Consider the following 12759-nt stretch of genomic DNA (forward strand, 5'->3'; position numbering starts at 1 on the left):
GATTTCTGCCTCCTCCCCTCCACCGCCTCCATTTTCCTCCCCCTCCCCTAATTAAGTCCCCCTCCCTCGTCAGCTCAAAGAGCAATCAGGGTTCCCTGCCCTGTGGGAAGTCCAAGGACCACCCACCTCCATCCAGGTGTAGTAAGGTGTCCACTGCTCATTCTTAATGGGCTCTTCTTAGAGCAGACACTGGGGATTCTGGGTTATTGTTGCAGTAGGGAATGGCAGCTTCCTGACTGCAGCCAAATGCTCATCTATGATTTAGGGAAAGTTGGTTAATTCAGCACCACGGAAGACAGACACAAATGAATCTGGCTGTGATGGATGAGCGAGGAGGGTAGGACTGCTTGCTCATCCTTTGTGTGTATGTGTGCACATACATGTGCATTCAAGTGTTTACATGTGTATACAGTGGGTGTGCATGTGTGTAAGTGATGCAGTGGGTAGATGTGCTGCCAGGTGCTCTGGCCCAAGTAAACAATCTGTGCCCATACGAGACAGACCTGTTCGCATCAGACTCATCCTTGTGGGAGCATGTCTTCAGGCGCAGGTGTACTCTGCAAAGACTAGAACTTCACAGCCTTAATGGTTGCAACTACATCTCCATATCTGAGACCATGACCTCCTTGAGCACAAGTTACAGGCAGGAAGCATACAAACTCTCTTTTTTTGGGGGATTTTGAAGCAAGGGCTCACCCAGGTGACATCAGCCTCCCGAGAACTGGGATGACTAGTCGGTTCTTTCATACCAAGCCTCTGCTGTTTTTAGTCTGTCTCCCATGCTAATCCGGGACCTCCCCCCCCCCCCCGGTGTCATGCTTGTTCATTTACGTGGGAATGAATTGCTCTTCGTGAGGATGCCTTTAGAAATTGGTTTTAAATGAGTGCATTAGGCAGCCCCATTCATTATTCATGGGTTTCCTTCCCAGTATGGCATCCAAGTCCAAGTTCCCGGAGATGATTTAATCACAGAGGCCATTAATTAGAGATGGGGACAGCAGCCTCCTGGTGGCCTCAGCAGGGTGGGGTCAGGACCACTGGAGATCATCACATGCTGTTCCTGCTCTGGGTTCAGGGCCTGACATGGGGGATGGGAAGGCAGCATGTATCACTGCCCTTCCAGACGTCCCTGCTCTACCGACTCATCCCTCTAGCCCAGTGGTTCTCAACTTCCTAACTTACCCTTTCATACAACTCATGTGGTGGGGACCCCCAATTGTAAAATTATTTTCATTGCTCCTTCATAACTTCTTTTGCCATTGTTCTAAACCTTAAATATTTTTGGAGGTGGAGGTTTAGCAAGGTATCGAGAGTCACAGGTTGAGAACCACTGCTCTGCCCTCCTCCCACAGGCAGATCTGGTTGACACTGAAGCCTTCATCATGCTGTGACTCAGTTGGAAGAGCGTTTGCCTGGCGTGAATGAAGGCCTGGGCTCCATCCTCAGCACCATATAAACCAGGTATGGTGGTGGAGGTAGAAGCAGGAGACTCAGAAACCCCAGGTCATTTTAGCTACAAAAGGGCAGCCTGTGGTGCATGGACCCGTTTCCTAATTAATCCTGTATCTTATTCCAGCACTGCTGCCACCAGGCCTGCCTTCGAGCAGCTCAGGAGCACCAGGCCTCTGGCTGTCTAGCCCTGTCCTGCTACCTTCCTTTTCCTGTTTTCTGATGCTTTTTTTTTTTTTAACACAGTGAATAGATTTATTAAGGAAGAATGAGAAATAATTGCTAGGTCCAGGAGGTTACCTAAGGAGGAATCCTGACACCTCCATTTTAGCCTATCCACCTCCCAGGACTCTGTCCCAGTCTGTTAATAGGCAAAAGAATTCTTAGGTGGAGTGCAGTGGGTTTGTCCAAAACCTGGCCCTGTGCACCTTTTCAGTTACTTTGAATCTTGCTATTAACTAGCATGGCTTGTGTAGAAGTGATTTCCGCAATTACAAAGCACAGAAATTGAGGGGCCTCACCTCTCTCAAAAGCAGCCATTTTTTTTTTTTTTTTTTTTTTTTTTGGATTTTCGAGACAGGGTTTCTCAAGCAGCCAAATTATTAAGAAGCCATTAGAACATCATCAGACAGCCCAGTGATGTGCTACCGAGATCAATGAGTGAGCCAGCAACCAGGGAATACCATTTAAGACCAGTTTTCATCATCATAATAAGGTTCTCTGTTCTGATCCCAACTGCTTTTAAATGAATTGCTTTTGGCTGAAACACCTTTGTATCGGGTGGGCTTTTCTGGGGGGAGGAGCGTTACAGGATCCCACCTCAGGTCCACTCTAAGCATGGGATAAAAGGAGTCAGTGGAGTCAAGTCTCCTTGAACCACCACTGGGTACAGAGCAACCCAGGCATCAAATGTCAAAGGTCCGGTTTATTCTGGCAACCCGGAAAGAAAATGTGTAAACAAATAAAAAAAAAATCCATGCACTCAGATCCAGAGGGAGGGAGGGGGGAGGGAGGGAGGGAGAAGGAATGTGTGGGAAACAGGGAAGGGAGGGAGGGACGGAGAGCGGGCTGAGGGAGAGGAGAGGGGTTTGGTCATAAGGAAGAGAAGCATCCATAAAAAGCAGAAAGACTCAGAAGTGAAGTATCAAAAGAGCAATAAAATGGAGAAAAAGCACAGATAGAGATACAGAGAACAGAAAGCTGGGCTGGGAAGGTGGAGAGAGAAGGAATCTAGGAAGGGAAGGGCATGGCCAGGAGAAGGTTGAGGGGGTCACAAGCAATGCGGGAAGGATCCCCACAGCCTTTGCAGGGACGGACGCCTAGGGGTCCCCGGCAGTGCTGATGACGTGGAAGAGGGTGACGTTGTACAGCACCTGGTGCCCGTTGTTCCAGGTATACAGGGCCCGCTCTCTGGGGTTATAATCCAGCATGGAAATGTGCGAGTACTGGTTGTGGAAGGGCACATCCGTGTACTCGTAGCTGGACGTGTTGGTGAAGTAGGCAAAGTAGACCTTGGCTCCGGCCAGGTGAGAGTTGGTCACATAGAGGACGCCGCAGATCATGAAGGCCTCCCCGGCACTGCGCTTGGGGTACCCGGTGTCCCAGGACCTCACGACCTCCAGGGTGTGAGGGTCCAGCCTACTGACAACTATGTTGCCCGCATTCTGGTTAGTAGTGTACACAGCCCACAGCCCGCTCTCGTCTACCATGAAGTCCATGTCCGAGAAGCCACCCCAGGAATAGGGGAAGGTGTTGTTGTAGCCAGCCCCAGGGAGGCTCCTCTGCACCAACACGGAGCGCGACCGGAAGTGGTACTTGACCACCACATTGCTCTGGTACTTGTTGTAGAACAGAGAGCCGTTGTACACCACATGGCCCGTACCTGCCCACGGCTGTGGCAGCAGGTGCTGGATGAAGTTCTGGCCTTTGATGAAGTCTCCCAGAGTACGGAACTCCAGCACCCGGCGGCCTTTGTAATAGCCATCCATGTACCAGACCTACGAGAGCAGTAGCCAGTCACTGGAGAGACTGTAACCTGTGTCCCTCAGGGACTGGCCAAGATCAACCTTGATCATCAGCAAACAACCATCACCCGTGTGTCACTACTCAGTCACAGTCCTTCCTAGGCCCTTTGTGACTGGTTATAGTTTGGTGGTTGTGAGCATTAATGGGCCTGGGAAGGCAGTTCAGGGGGTAAAGTGCTTGCCACTCAAGCATGAGACCCTGAGTTTGGATCCCCAAAAGAGCTGGACATAGTGGTGCAATAGCTGTAACCTCAGTGCTGGGAGAGTCAGGGACAGATCTTTGGAGCTCATTGACCAGCGGGCACAGCCATATTGATGGGCTGCAAGTTTTTAAAGAAATCCTGACTGGATGGGGGGAGGGGGACAGTGGAGGGGTCAGGAAGATGAGTCAGTGGGGAAATCAACCTGCTTTGCAAACATGAAGATTAAGTTGGAACCCAGAACCCATCTGAAAATCTTGGCATGGCTACATGTTCCTGTAACCCCAGTGCTTTTGAGGGCAGAGACGATGTTCTCTGGGGCTTGTTGGTTGCTAGCCTAGCTCCAGATTTGGTGAGAGAGTCTGTGGCTAGGGACTAAGACCGAGAACAGAGAGCAGGGCACCTGATGGCCTCCTCTGGTGAGTACACACACACACACACACACAAGGAAAAAGAGACAAAGTGGAGGCAATAGAGAAAACATCTCTTGTTGACCTTGGCCTTCACACGCATTGGTACACACCTACCTGTGTGCGCACACCTTTATAAACACACAACCAAAAGATCCTCATTGAGTGGTGGTGAAGGATCAGCGAAGGATCAGCAGCATTGTGCACCCAGGAGACTCATGGGGGTCACTGGAGACTGGGCTGAGAGTACCCACCAAGTAACATGTTTGGATAATAAGGGATCACTTTGAGGTCACTATTTTGTATGGTTGGGAGTTGTTCTTGTTTTGTTTTATTTTGTTTTTTGAGATAGGGTCTTACTATGTAGCCCAAGCTGGTCTGAAACTCACTATGTATGTCAGGCTGGCCTTGAGCTCACAGAGATCCTCTCCCTCCCAAGTGCTGGGATTAAGGGCCATGCCATCATGCCTGGCCCAAATCCATTGTCAGTGGCTAAGTTCTGTAAACACAAGGTCGCCTGGCATGCCACTGAATCTCTCAGCGGCACCATTATCAGCACCACGCTAAAAAGCACTCATGGGTGCCCTCATTATCCAGCTCAGGTCCATTATTGAGAGACCACATTGAGGATAAGTTAATTAGAGGAATGATATTGAGGTTCTTGCCCAGGTGTCCCTGCCTAAGAACGCACAGGACTAGATAAGTGCAAATCTGATTCTAAGCTAACCAACTGGTGGGACCATCGTCATCCGTCGAGGTCAGTGATCACAGTGGAGAGGTGTTGAGTTACTGCCTGTGCTCTGTGACACTTGACCACTCTTGTGATGGCTAGCTCTTTAAGATTTATTTATATGTATTTTTTATGTATGTGTGTTCTATCTGCATGTGCACCTGCATGCCAGAAGAGGCATCAGATTCCTTTATAGATGGTTGAGAGCCACCACATGGATGCTGGGAATTGAACTCAGGACCTCTACAGGAGCAGCTGGTGCTCTTAACAACTGAGCCATCTCTCCAGTTCATGATGCTTAGCTTTAATGTCAGCTTGAAACAACCTAGGAAGTGAGTGTCAGTGAGAGATTGTCTACACTGAGTTGGCCTGTGCGCGTGACTTTAGGGGACTGTCTTTATTGTTCATTAAAGTGGGAAGACCCAGCCCATTGTGGGCAGCATGGCTTATTAGACAAGGAGCCCTGAACTGTATGAGAATGGAGAGGTTAAGCTGAGCACAAACGAGCAAGATGCATGCATGCATTTCTCTCTGATCCTGGCCATGATTGTGGGGTGACGACTAGCTGTTTTAAGTTCCTGCTCTGACTTCTCTACAAAGGTAGACTGTAACCTGGAACTGTAAGCTAAACTAAGCCCCTTTCTTCCCTAATTTGCTTTTTGTCAGAGTGCTTTATCAGCTACAGAAATGACACAGACTGGGACCTGGGGAGGACACTGGTGTCCCTCTGTATCACTCTCCACCTTCTTTGAGATAGGGACTCTAACTGAACCTAGAGCTGGTGGCCAGTGAGCCCCAGTGAGCCTCCCGTCTCTGCTCCCCACAGAACTGGTACACCTGCCATTCATGACTTTTTATGTGGGTACTGAGGGTTCGAACTCAGGTCCTCATGTTTGTGCAGCAAACATTCTTCTCCACTATGCTGTGTCCCTCCATGACCCCCATGCCATCTTCAGCTGTGTAAGTACTCTAATGTCTGCACCACGACAAGATTGCATAAGCGTGCAGTTCTCAGAATGTGCCCCCTTGATCTCAGCTCTCAAAAAGCAGACATGGGCCGGGCGATGGTGGCGCACGCCTTTAATCCCAGCACTCGGGAGGCAGAGGCAGGCGAATCTCTGTGAGTTCGAGACCAGCCTGGTCTCTAGTTCCAGGATAGGCTCCAAAGCCACAGAGAAACCCTGTCTCGAAAAACCAAAAAAAAAAAAAAAAAAAAAAGCAGACATGGGCAGACCTCAGTGTTTGAGGTCAGCCTGCTCTACAGAGGGAGACCTTGTCTCAAAAGAAAAAGGAAAAGAAAAAAAAAGCCAACAGTTAAGATTACTTACTGATCTTGCAGAGGACCTGAGTTAAATTCCCAGCACTCATATCAGCTGGCCCACAGACACCTCCAGCTCTAGGGATACCCAATGCCCTTTTCTGGCTTTCAGTAGCACTGCAGTCATGCACCCTACCACTCCTGCCCCATGTACACCCACAAATAAAATGAATAAAAATAAAACCTAAATAAGAGTCACAAGTATGGATTCTCTGGGCACCCGTAGGCAGTAACTGGCTCTGGCCCCTGGGGATAGGATCACTCACCCGACTGTCTGCACTGGGGGCCATTGTGTCTGTCATCCAGGAGCCGAATCGGGACCCCATGGCCCGAATGGTAATGGGGTTACTGACCCCTGTCAGCTTCCCACAGCCTGGGAGATGGGAACAGTGGGAGTGAGGAGAGGGTGCAGCAAGAACTCACGGGAGGCAGGACACTGTTTGCACTGGGAAGTGCTGGGGCCAAGGGTCAGGGAAGAGATTCCAGGGTATGATCCTAGGATATCAACATGGGCAAAAAGGGCTGGAGATCAAGAGCAAAAATCACCTCCAGCTTTGGGGTCTGGTGTGGTCTTGGGTTGGGGATACCAAACAGGGAGGTTTAGCAGTTAGATGCTAAACCACACCTAGCTTTGGAGCACACAGGTAGTATTAAGGGGTGCGGGGCTCAGGGGCCAAGCTTCGAGGTCAAGGCATACCCAGCTTCTGCGCGCAGGCGTGGAGTCGCGCCTCTAGGGCCATGACGCGTTGCTGCAGGTCCTCGTACCCATAGGCTCCCATTTCCTCCTGGATGGCAGCCAGGTTGCCAGAAAGGTTCCTCACTTCCTCCCGCAGGCGCACAATGGTCCGCGTGTCTGCCTTGTACTGCTCCAGCACCGAGCTCAGGGGCAGCAGCTCTGTCATCCTGTCCTTCAGTTCCTGCTTACCGGGAGAAAATGACCTCCGATCCCAAACCCTGGCCCTTGGCCCATACCTTCACCCTGTCATCTCAGATGCCCAGCCCTTGCCAAAGGATGCCCTCAGGACCCCAGAGCCTAGTCAGCTCCTCGTGTCTTCCCAGACATGACCCCATACTTGGAACTCAGAGCCGAACTCCGAAGAACCCACCTGGAAGCTTTTAGCTGAGACTGACCCATCAGCTGCCCTGAGCCTTGCATCCAGGCTCCGCATGAGCGTTTCCATGCTGCGAACATACTGGAGATCCCGATATGTCCTTAACTCTAGGACCTCCATGGACTGAGACACATTCTGGACCTAGAATGAGAACCATTCTGGAGTCAAAGTCCTCCTCCCAGCCATCCACAGAAGCAGAGGCAAGCAGGACCAGCAAAGATGTCTGGCAGCCCTCCTCTCCCCTGCTCTCACCAGGAACCTTCCAACAGCAGGTTCCATCCAGTCCCATCCCTTCATACCTGTCACCTCCTCTGTCTCTCGGCTTCCGCCCTCCTGACCTGCAGTAAGTTCACCACACAGCAAAGCAGAGGGTGTTTTCCAAAATGAAGATCAGAACCAAATGTAGTGGCACACATCTATTATCCCAGCACTCGGAGGTAGAGGCCAAAGAATCGGAATTTCAAGGGTAGCCTCAAAAGGAGCCAGGAGTGGTGGGTCACATTTGCAATCCCAGCACTCAGGAAGCTAAAGCAAGAGGATTGCCTTGAGTTCCAGGTCAGCCAAGGCTACGGAATGAATCTCAAGTCAGTCTGGGTCAGTATGAAACCTTGCTTCTAATAAAAAACAAACGAACAAACGGTAGAGTTGAGAGGGTACTGGGGCTGTGACTCAGGCCTTGCCTGCGTACACAGAGCCCTGGGATGCAGCATAAATTGGGTGTAGTGGTACATTCCTGTAAGACAAACCACTCGGAAATGGAGCCAGGAGGATGAGAAGTCCAAGGTCATCATTGTATACCTAGTGAGTTCAAGAGCAGCCTAGGCCGGTGGGTCTCAACCTTCCTAAGGCTATGACCCTTTAGTACAATTTCTCATGTTGCGGTGAGTCCCCCAAACATAAAATTATTTTCATTGCTACTTCATAACTGTAATTTTGCTACTGTTATGATTCATAATGTAAATATCTGTGTTTTCTGATGGTCTCAGGAGACCCCTGTGAAAGGGTCATTTAACACCCCCCAAAAGCATCGAGACCCACAAGTTGATAACCACTGCCCTAAGCTATACAAGACCCTGAGGCACACACCAGTCATGCCAAAAACTATTTTTTTTCAGCCACTATGAACAATCAAAGGCATGGCAAGAGAGTCCACAGCTCTGGGGCAGAGTAGGATTCTGGGAGCCAGTGGCAGGGGCTGCAGGTGCGCAGGTGGCTCCTCTCTGCCAAATCTCAGCTTCCTCCCCTGTACAGTGGGGGTTGCAGGCATCACAGCTGACAAATGGACAGTGACAGGGACTTTAGTCAGCAAACAAAGAGTCCAAAACATCCTGGGGACAGATAAAGTGGAGGCAGCCAGGGTGAAAAGGAGCCTCGTGTGTGCATGTGTATGTATGTGTGTGTGCGTACATGTGTGTATATATCTGTATATCTAAGTGTGTTTATGAGTGTGTGCATACATGTCTGTGTGTATGTGGTTTTGTGTGCATACATATCTGCATAAGTGTGTCTGGAGGCCAGAGACTGATGTTGGTTGTTTTCCACAATCACCCTCCACCTATTTTTTGAGACAGGGTCCCCAAGCTCAAACTTCAGCCAGACTGGTTCAAGTTCCCAGCTGTGCCTGTCTCTCTGCCTTCCTAGCTCCAGGGTTACAGACATACACTGCCAGGCCTAGCTTTTATGTAGGAACTGGGTATGTGAACTCAGGTCCATGTTACCCATATGACCCACTGAGCCATATCCCTAGCCTATCTCTCCCCTTTAAAGTATTTTAAAATTACATTTGTTTGTTTGTTTGGTGTGTCTGAGTACACCTTGTGGGAGTTCATTCTCTCTTCTAACCATGTGGGACCTCAGGTCATCAGGCTTGGTAGCAACTTACCACCCTTCCCAGCCTCCCATCCAGTAGGATCTTCCTATGTAGCCAAAGCTGGACTCAAATTTGTGGCAGTCATTGTGCCTTGGCCTACAAAGCTCTGGTATTACAGGTGTGCACCGCCACTCCCAACTGCAGAATCTTTGCTGAGCCTTGGCAGTACAGGTTAGACCCTCGCTGGAAAAGGACGGCAAGTACCTTATTTAGCATGGCGACCCAAGGCTGCCAGGCCTGAGAGCACAAGGAACTTAATGCTGCCCATGATACTCCTGCTCCCTAAGAGCTAGAACTTGGGGTGCAGAAGCAATTGGATCTCTGAGCTGGAGGCCAGTCTGGTCTACAGAGTAAGTTCCAGGATAACCAGGGCTACACAGAGAAACCCTGTCTCAAAAATAAATGAATAAAGAATATTTAATAAAAATCAAAGAAAAAGCCGGGCGGTGGTGGCGCACGCCTTTAATCCCAGCACTCGGGAGGCAGAGGCAGGCGGATCTCTGTGAGTTCGAGACCAGCCTGGTCTACAAGAGCTAGTTCCAGGACAGGCTCCAAAACCACAGAGAAACCCTGTCTTGAAAAACCAAAAAAAAAAAAAAAAAAAAAGAAAAACAAATACAAAGTCTACATAGATGGGATCCCAGTCATTGGCCACTTTAGAACAATCCACCTGGCTGGATCTGCTGTGGTTCAGCCTAGATGGAGATGCAAGAGACCATCTCAGCCTCCCCACTGTCCCCCCCGGCTCCCGTCAAGTCCCTACCTCCCTTCTGTCCCCATCAGGTCCCTACCTCCCCACTCTCTCCTCGGCTCCCGTCAGGTCCCTACCTTCTCCATGAGCTGCCGAAGCTCTCTGCTCCTACCGTCTCGGGCGCAGGTGCTCTGTGCCGGGATCACAGCCGTGCAGATACATTTGCCATCGGGTGCCTGGGCAGAGGTGTAGAGCTGCCAGCCCTCTTCTGGACTCTGGAAGAGAGTCTGCAGACAAAAGGCTGTAGTCAGAGAGGAGGAACACAAAGAGGGCCCCTCCATCTTGCTGGGAAGGACAGAAGCCTTTTGCCAGGGAGATGGCTTTGCATGCTGAGGACCTGAGTTCAGATGTCAAGAGTCCATGAAAAAAGCCAGGAACAGAGACTGGCTGGTCCCTGGAAGCTTGCTGACCATACTGGACAACTCTGTAGGCCAATGAGAGGCCCTGCCTCAAACAGAAGGTGGGAAGTACCTAAGGAACATCACCAGCTGAGGTCTTCCTCTGATCTCCACACACACGTGCACATATACAAACAAAGAGGGGTAGGGGAGATGGCTCAAGAGGTAAATCCAACTGTGAGGACCTGGGTTTGGATCCCTACAACTCACAGAAACTAGACACGGTAGAGCGTGTCTGTAATCTTAACACTACTATATCAATGTGGGAGATGCAGACAGGAGAATCCCCGGAAGCTTTGGACCTTATACCTTGGCATATACAGGGATGAACAAGACACTGTCTCAAACAAGGTGGACAGCGGACACTGAAACCCAGATTGTCTTTGGTTGTCTCTGGATTGCCACATGGGTGTCGTGTCTCAAGAAGCCCAGGCTGGCCTTGAACTAACTGTGTGGCTGAAGGTGACCTTGAACTTGTGGTCCACTTGCCTCACCCTGTGGAGTGTTGGGATTACAGGAACACACCACCACCCTTGTTTAGGAGGTGCTCCTGCATGATAGGCCAGCCTTCTGCCCACTGAGCCCCAGCCCAGAAAGGGAAACGTTCAGCGCTGTAACCCTCAGTGTGCAAAGGGACCTAAGAACAGCCACCGTTTTTAAAAAGTGGTAACCTTGAGCTAGATGTGGTACTGCACGCCTGTAAACTCAGCACCTGGGGCTGAGGCAGGGGGATCCTAAGTTGGAGGCCTGCTGCAGCTCCTTAGAGAGACCCTGCTTCAATCTGGTGCATGGTGCCCTCCTGTAGGCCCAGCTACTTGGGAGGCTGCTGAAGGGCAGGAGTTCTGTGCTCGAGCGGGTCAAGCTGATCTTGTATCCACACCAGGTTTGAATCAATATAGCGATCTCCCGGTAGTGCTTAAGGAAATCCTGTTTCAGAACTAAAAAGGTGGAGGGAGCTTCTTAGAGAGCAGACATCTGGGTCAGAGGAGATGGCTCCTTGGATAAAGAGCTTGCTGTATTAGCACGGGGATCCAGGCTTGGATCCCCAGAACCCACATAAAAAGCCACAGCTGGCGGCGCAGGTCCTGGGGGCATGGCTACAGGAGGATCTCTGTGCTGTCTAGCCAACTCAGTCTCCTTGACGAGCTCCAGGCTAGTGGAAAGGCCTGTCTCAGAAACAGATGCAGGGCTCCTGGGGAAGGATGCTGAGGTTGCCCTCTGGTCCCCCATGTGCCTGTTACATATACCTGTGCACACCCGCACACATTCTAAGAATTGGAGGAATCATTTAAAGATATAGATAAGCAAAGATCAAATATTTTAAATTGTTGAGCAGTATAGACAGAAGAAATACAAGGAAAAAAGGATGTGGGGGAAGCAGGTGCCCTTCAGTGTGTGACTTCAGGTGTCATTTGAGTGCAGACTGGAAGATGGGGAGACGTCATGCATATGGAAAGTGCTCCAGGCAGGAGGAGCAGCAATGGTGCCCTAAGACCTGAGGTAGGGACATAGGTAGGGCACTTACCTAGGTGACTACAGCAGAGTGAGCAAGGGCCCAAGCGGAGGGGGGCAAGGGTGGGGAGGTGACAGTGTGACAGCGAAGGAGTTGGTTTCCGGTCTGAGTGTCATGGTAGCCATGGAGGGGTCTAAGCAGAAGAGGGATGCCCTCTGACTTAGGAACTCGCTGAGGAGTCCAGCCCAGTGGCTGCTCAGGTTTAGGCAAATGGCAGTGAGTAGTGACCATGATTTGAGAAGTGGAGGAGTCTGGTCCTAGTGAGCATGTTTGTTTTTGTTTTGAGACAGGCAAACGTGTAGCCCACGCTGGCCTCGAACCCCCTATCGTAGCCAAGGATGATGGTGAAATCCTGATCCTCCTGCCTCCACCTCATGAGCTGCAGGCAGACACTCATGTGCTCCATGCTCACTCGGTTCGTGCAGCACTAAGGAAGGAACCCAGACTTTGAACACGCTGGTCAAGCACTCTGTCCACCAAGCCTGGCCCAACTTATAGACACACTATAGATACCACGAGTGTTTTCGGAGAGGCAAGCAATATGAAACCCGTTATTTGCATGGCTGCTGCTGATTCCAAACAGAGGCACTGCCCAGGAGCTGAGGCCGGAGCAGTCGTGGGGACTCCCGCTGCACACTTCCTTCTCTTCCCACTCAACCAGTTTCTTTATTGAAATGTGAGGAAAGGAGCTAATACACAGTGAGCTCTGCTCCTCACTAATTTGTAAGAAAAATAGCCCATTCACAGACCACGGTAATGAGTCACGCTGTGTGTGTCTACTCCCTGCCGTACGAGCCCACGTGACCCTCCTTGACCGGACTCTCCTCCCTTTTTTGTTTGGCTTTACAAGTCGCATTTATTTATTCATAGTGTGAGTGTGCAGTGTGCATGTGGTGTGAGTGTGCAGTGTGCATGTGGTGTGAGTGTGCAATGTGCATGTGGTGTGAGTGTGCAGTGTGCATGTGGTATGAGTGTGCAGTGTGC

At 50.5% G+C, this 12759-nt stretch overlaps 1 protein-coding gene across 3 annotated transcripts in view; it reads right to left on the minus strand.

Annotated features, from left to right (window-relative positions):
- Window positions 1-2687: 2687 nt before the first annotated feature.
- Window positions 2688-12759, minus strand: part of Olfm2 (olfactomedin 2) — a 79275-nt gene continuing 69203 nt past the window's right edge. For all 3 annotated transcript variants that reach the window (XM_026779187.1, XM_026779186.1, XM_013346333.2), the window contains 5 exons: window positions 9942-10091; window positions 7238-7384; window positions 6829-7048; window positions 6398-6504; window positions 2688-3446 (listed from right to left, as the gene is read on the minus strand). In XM_026779187.1, the coding sequence (XP_026634988.1) occupies window positions 2769-3446; window positions 6398-6504; window positions 6829-7048; window positions 7238-7384; window positions 9942-10091 (1302 nt within the window). In that variant the 3' untranslated portion in view covers window positions 2688-2768. The remainder of the gene's footprint in view (window positions 3447-6397; window positions 6505-6828; window positions 7049-7237; window positions 7385-9941; window positions 10092-12759) is intronic.

Source organism: Microtus ochrogaster, chromosome 5 (assembly GCF_000317375.1).
Source record: "Microtus ochrogaster isolate Prairie Vole_2 chromosome 5, MicOch1.0, whole genome shotgun sequence".
NCBI lineage: Eukaryota > Metazoa > Chordata > Mammalia > Rodentia > Cricetidae > Microtus > Microtus ochrogaster.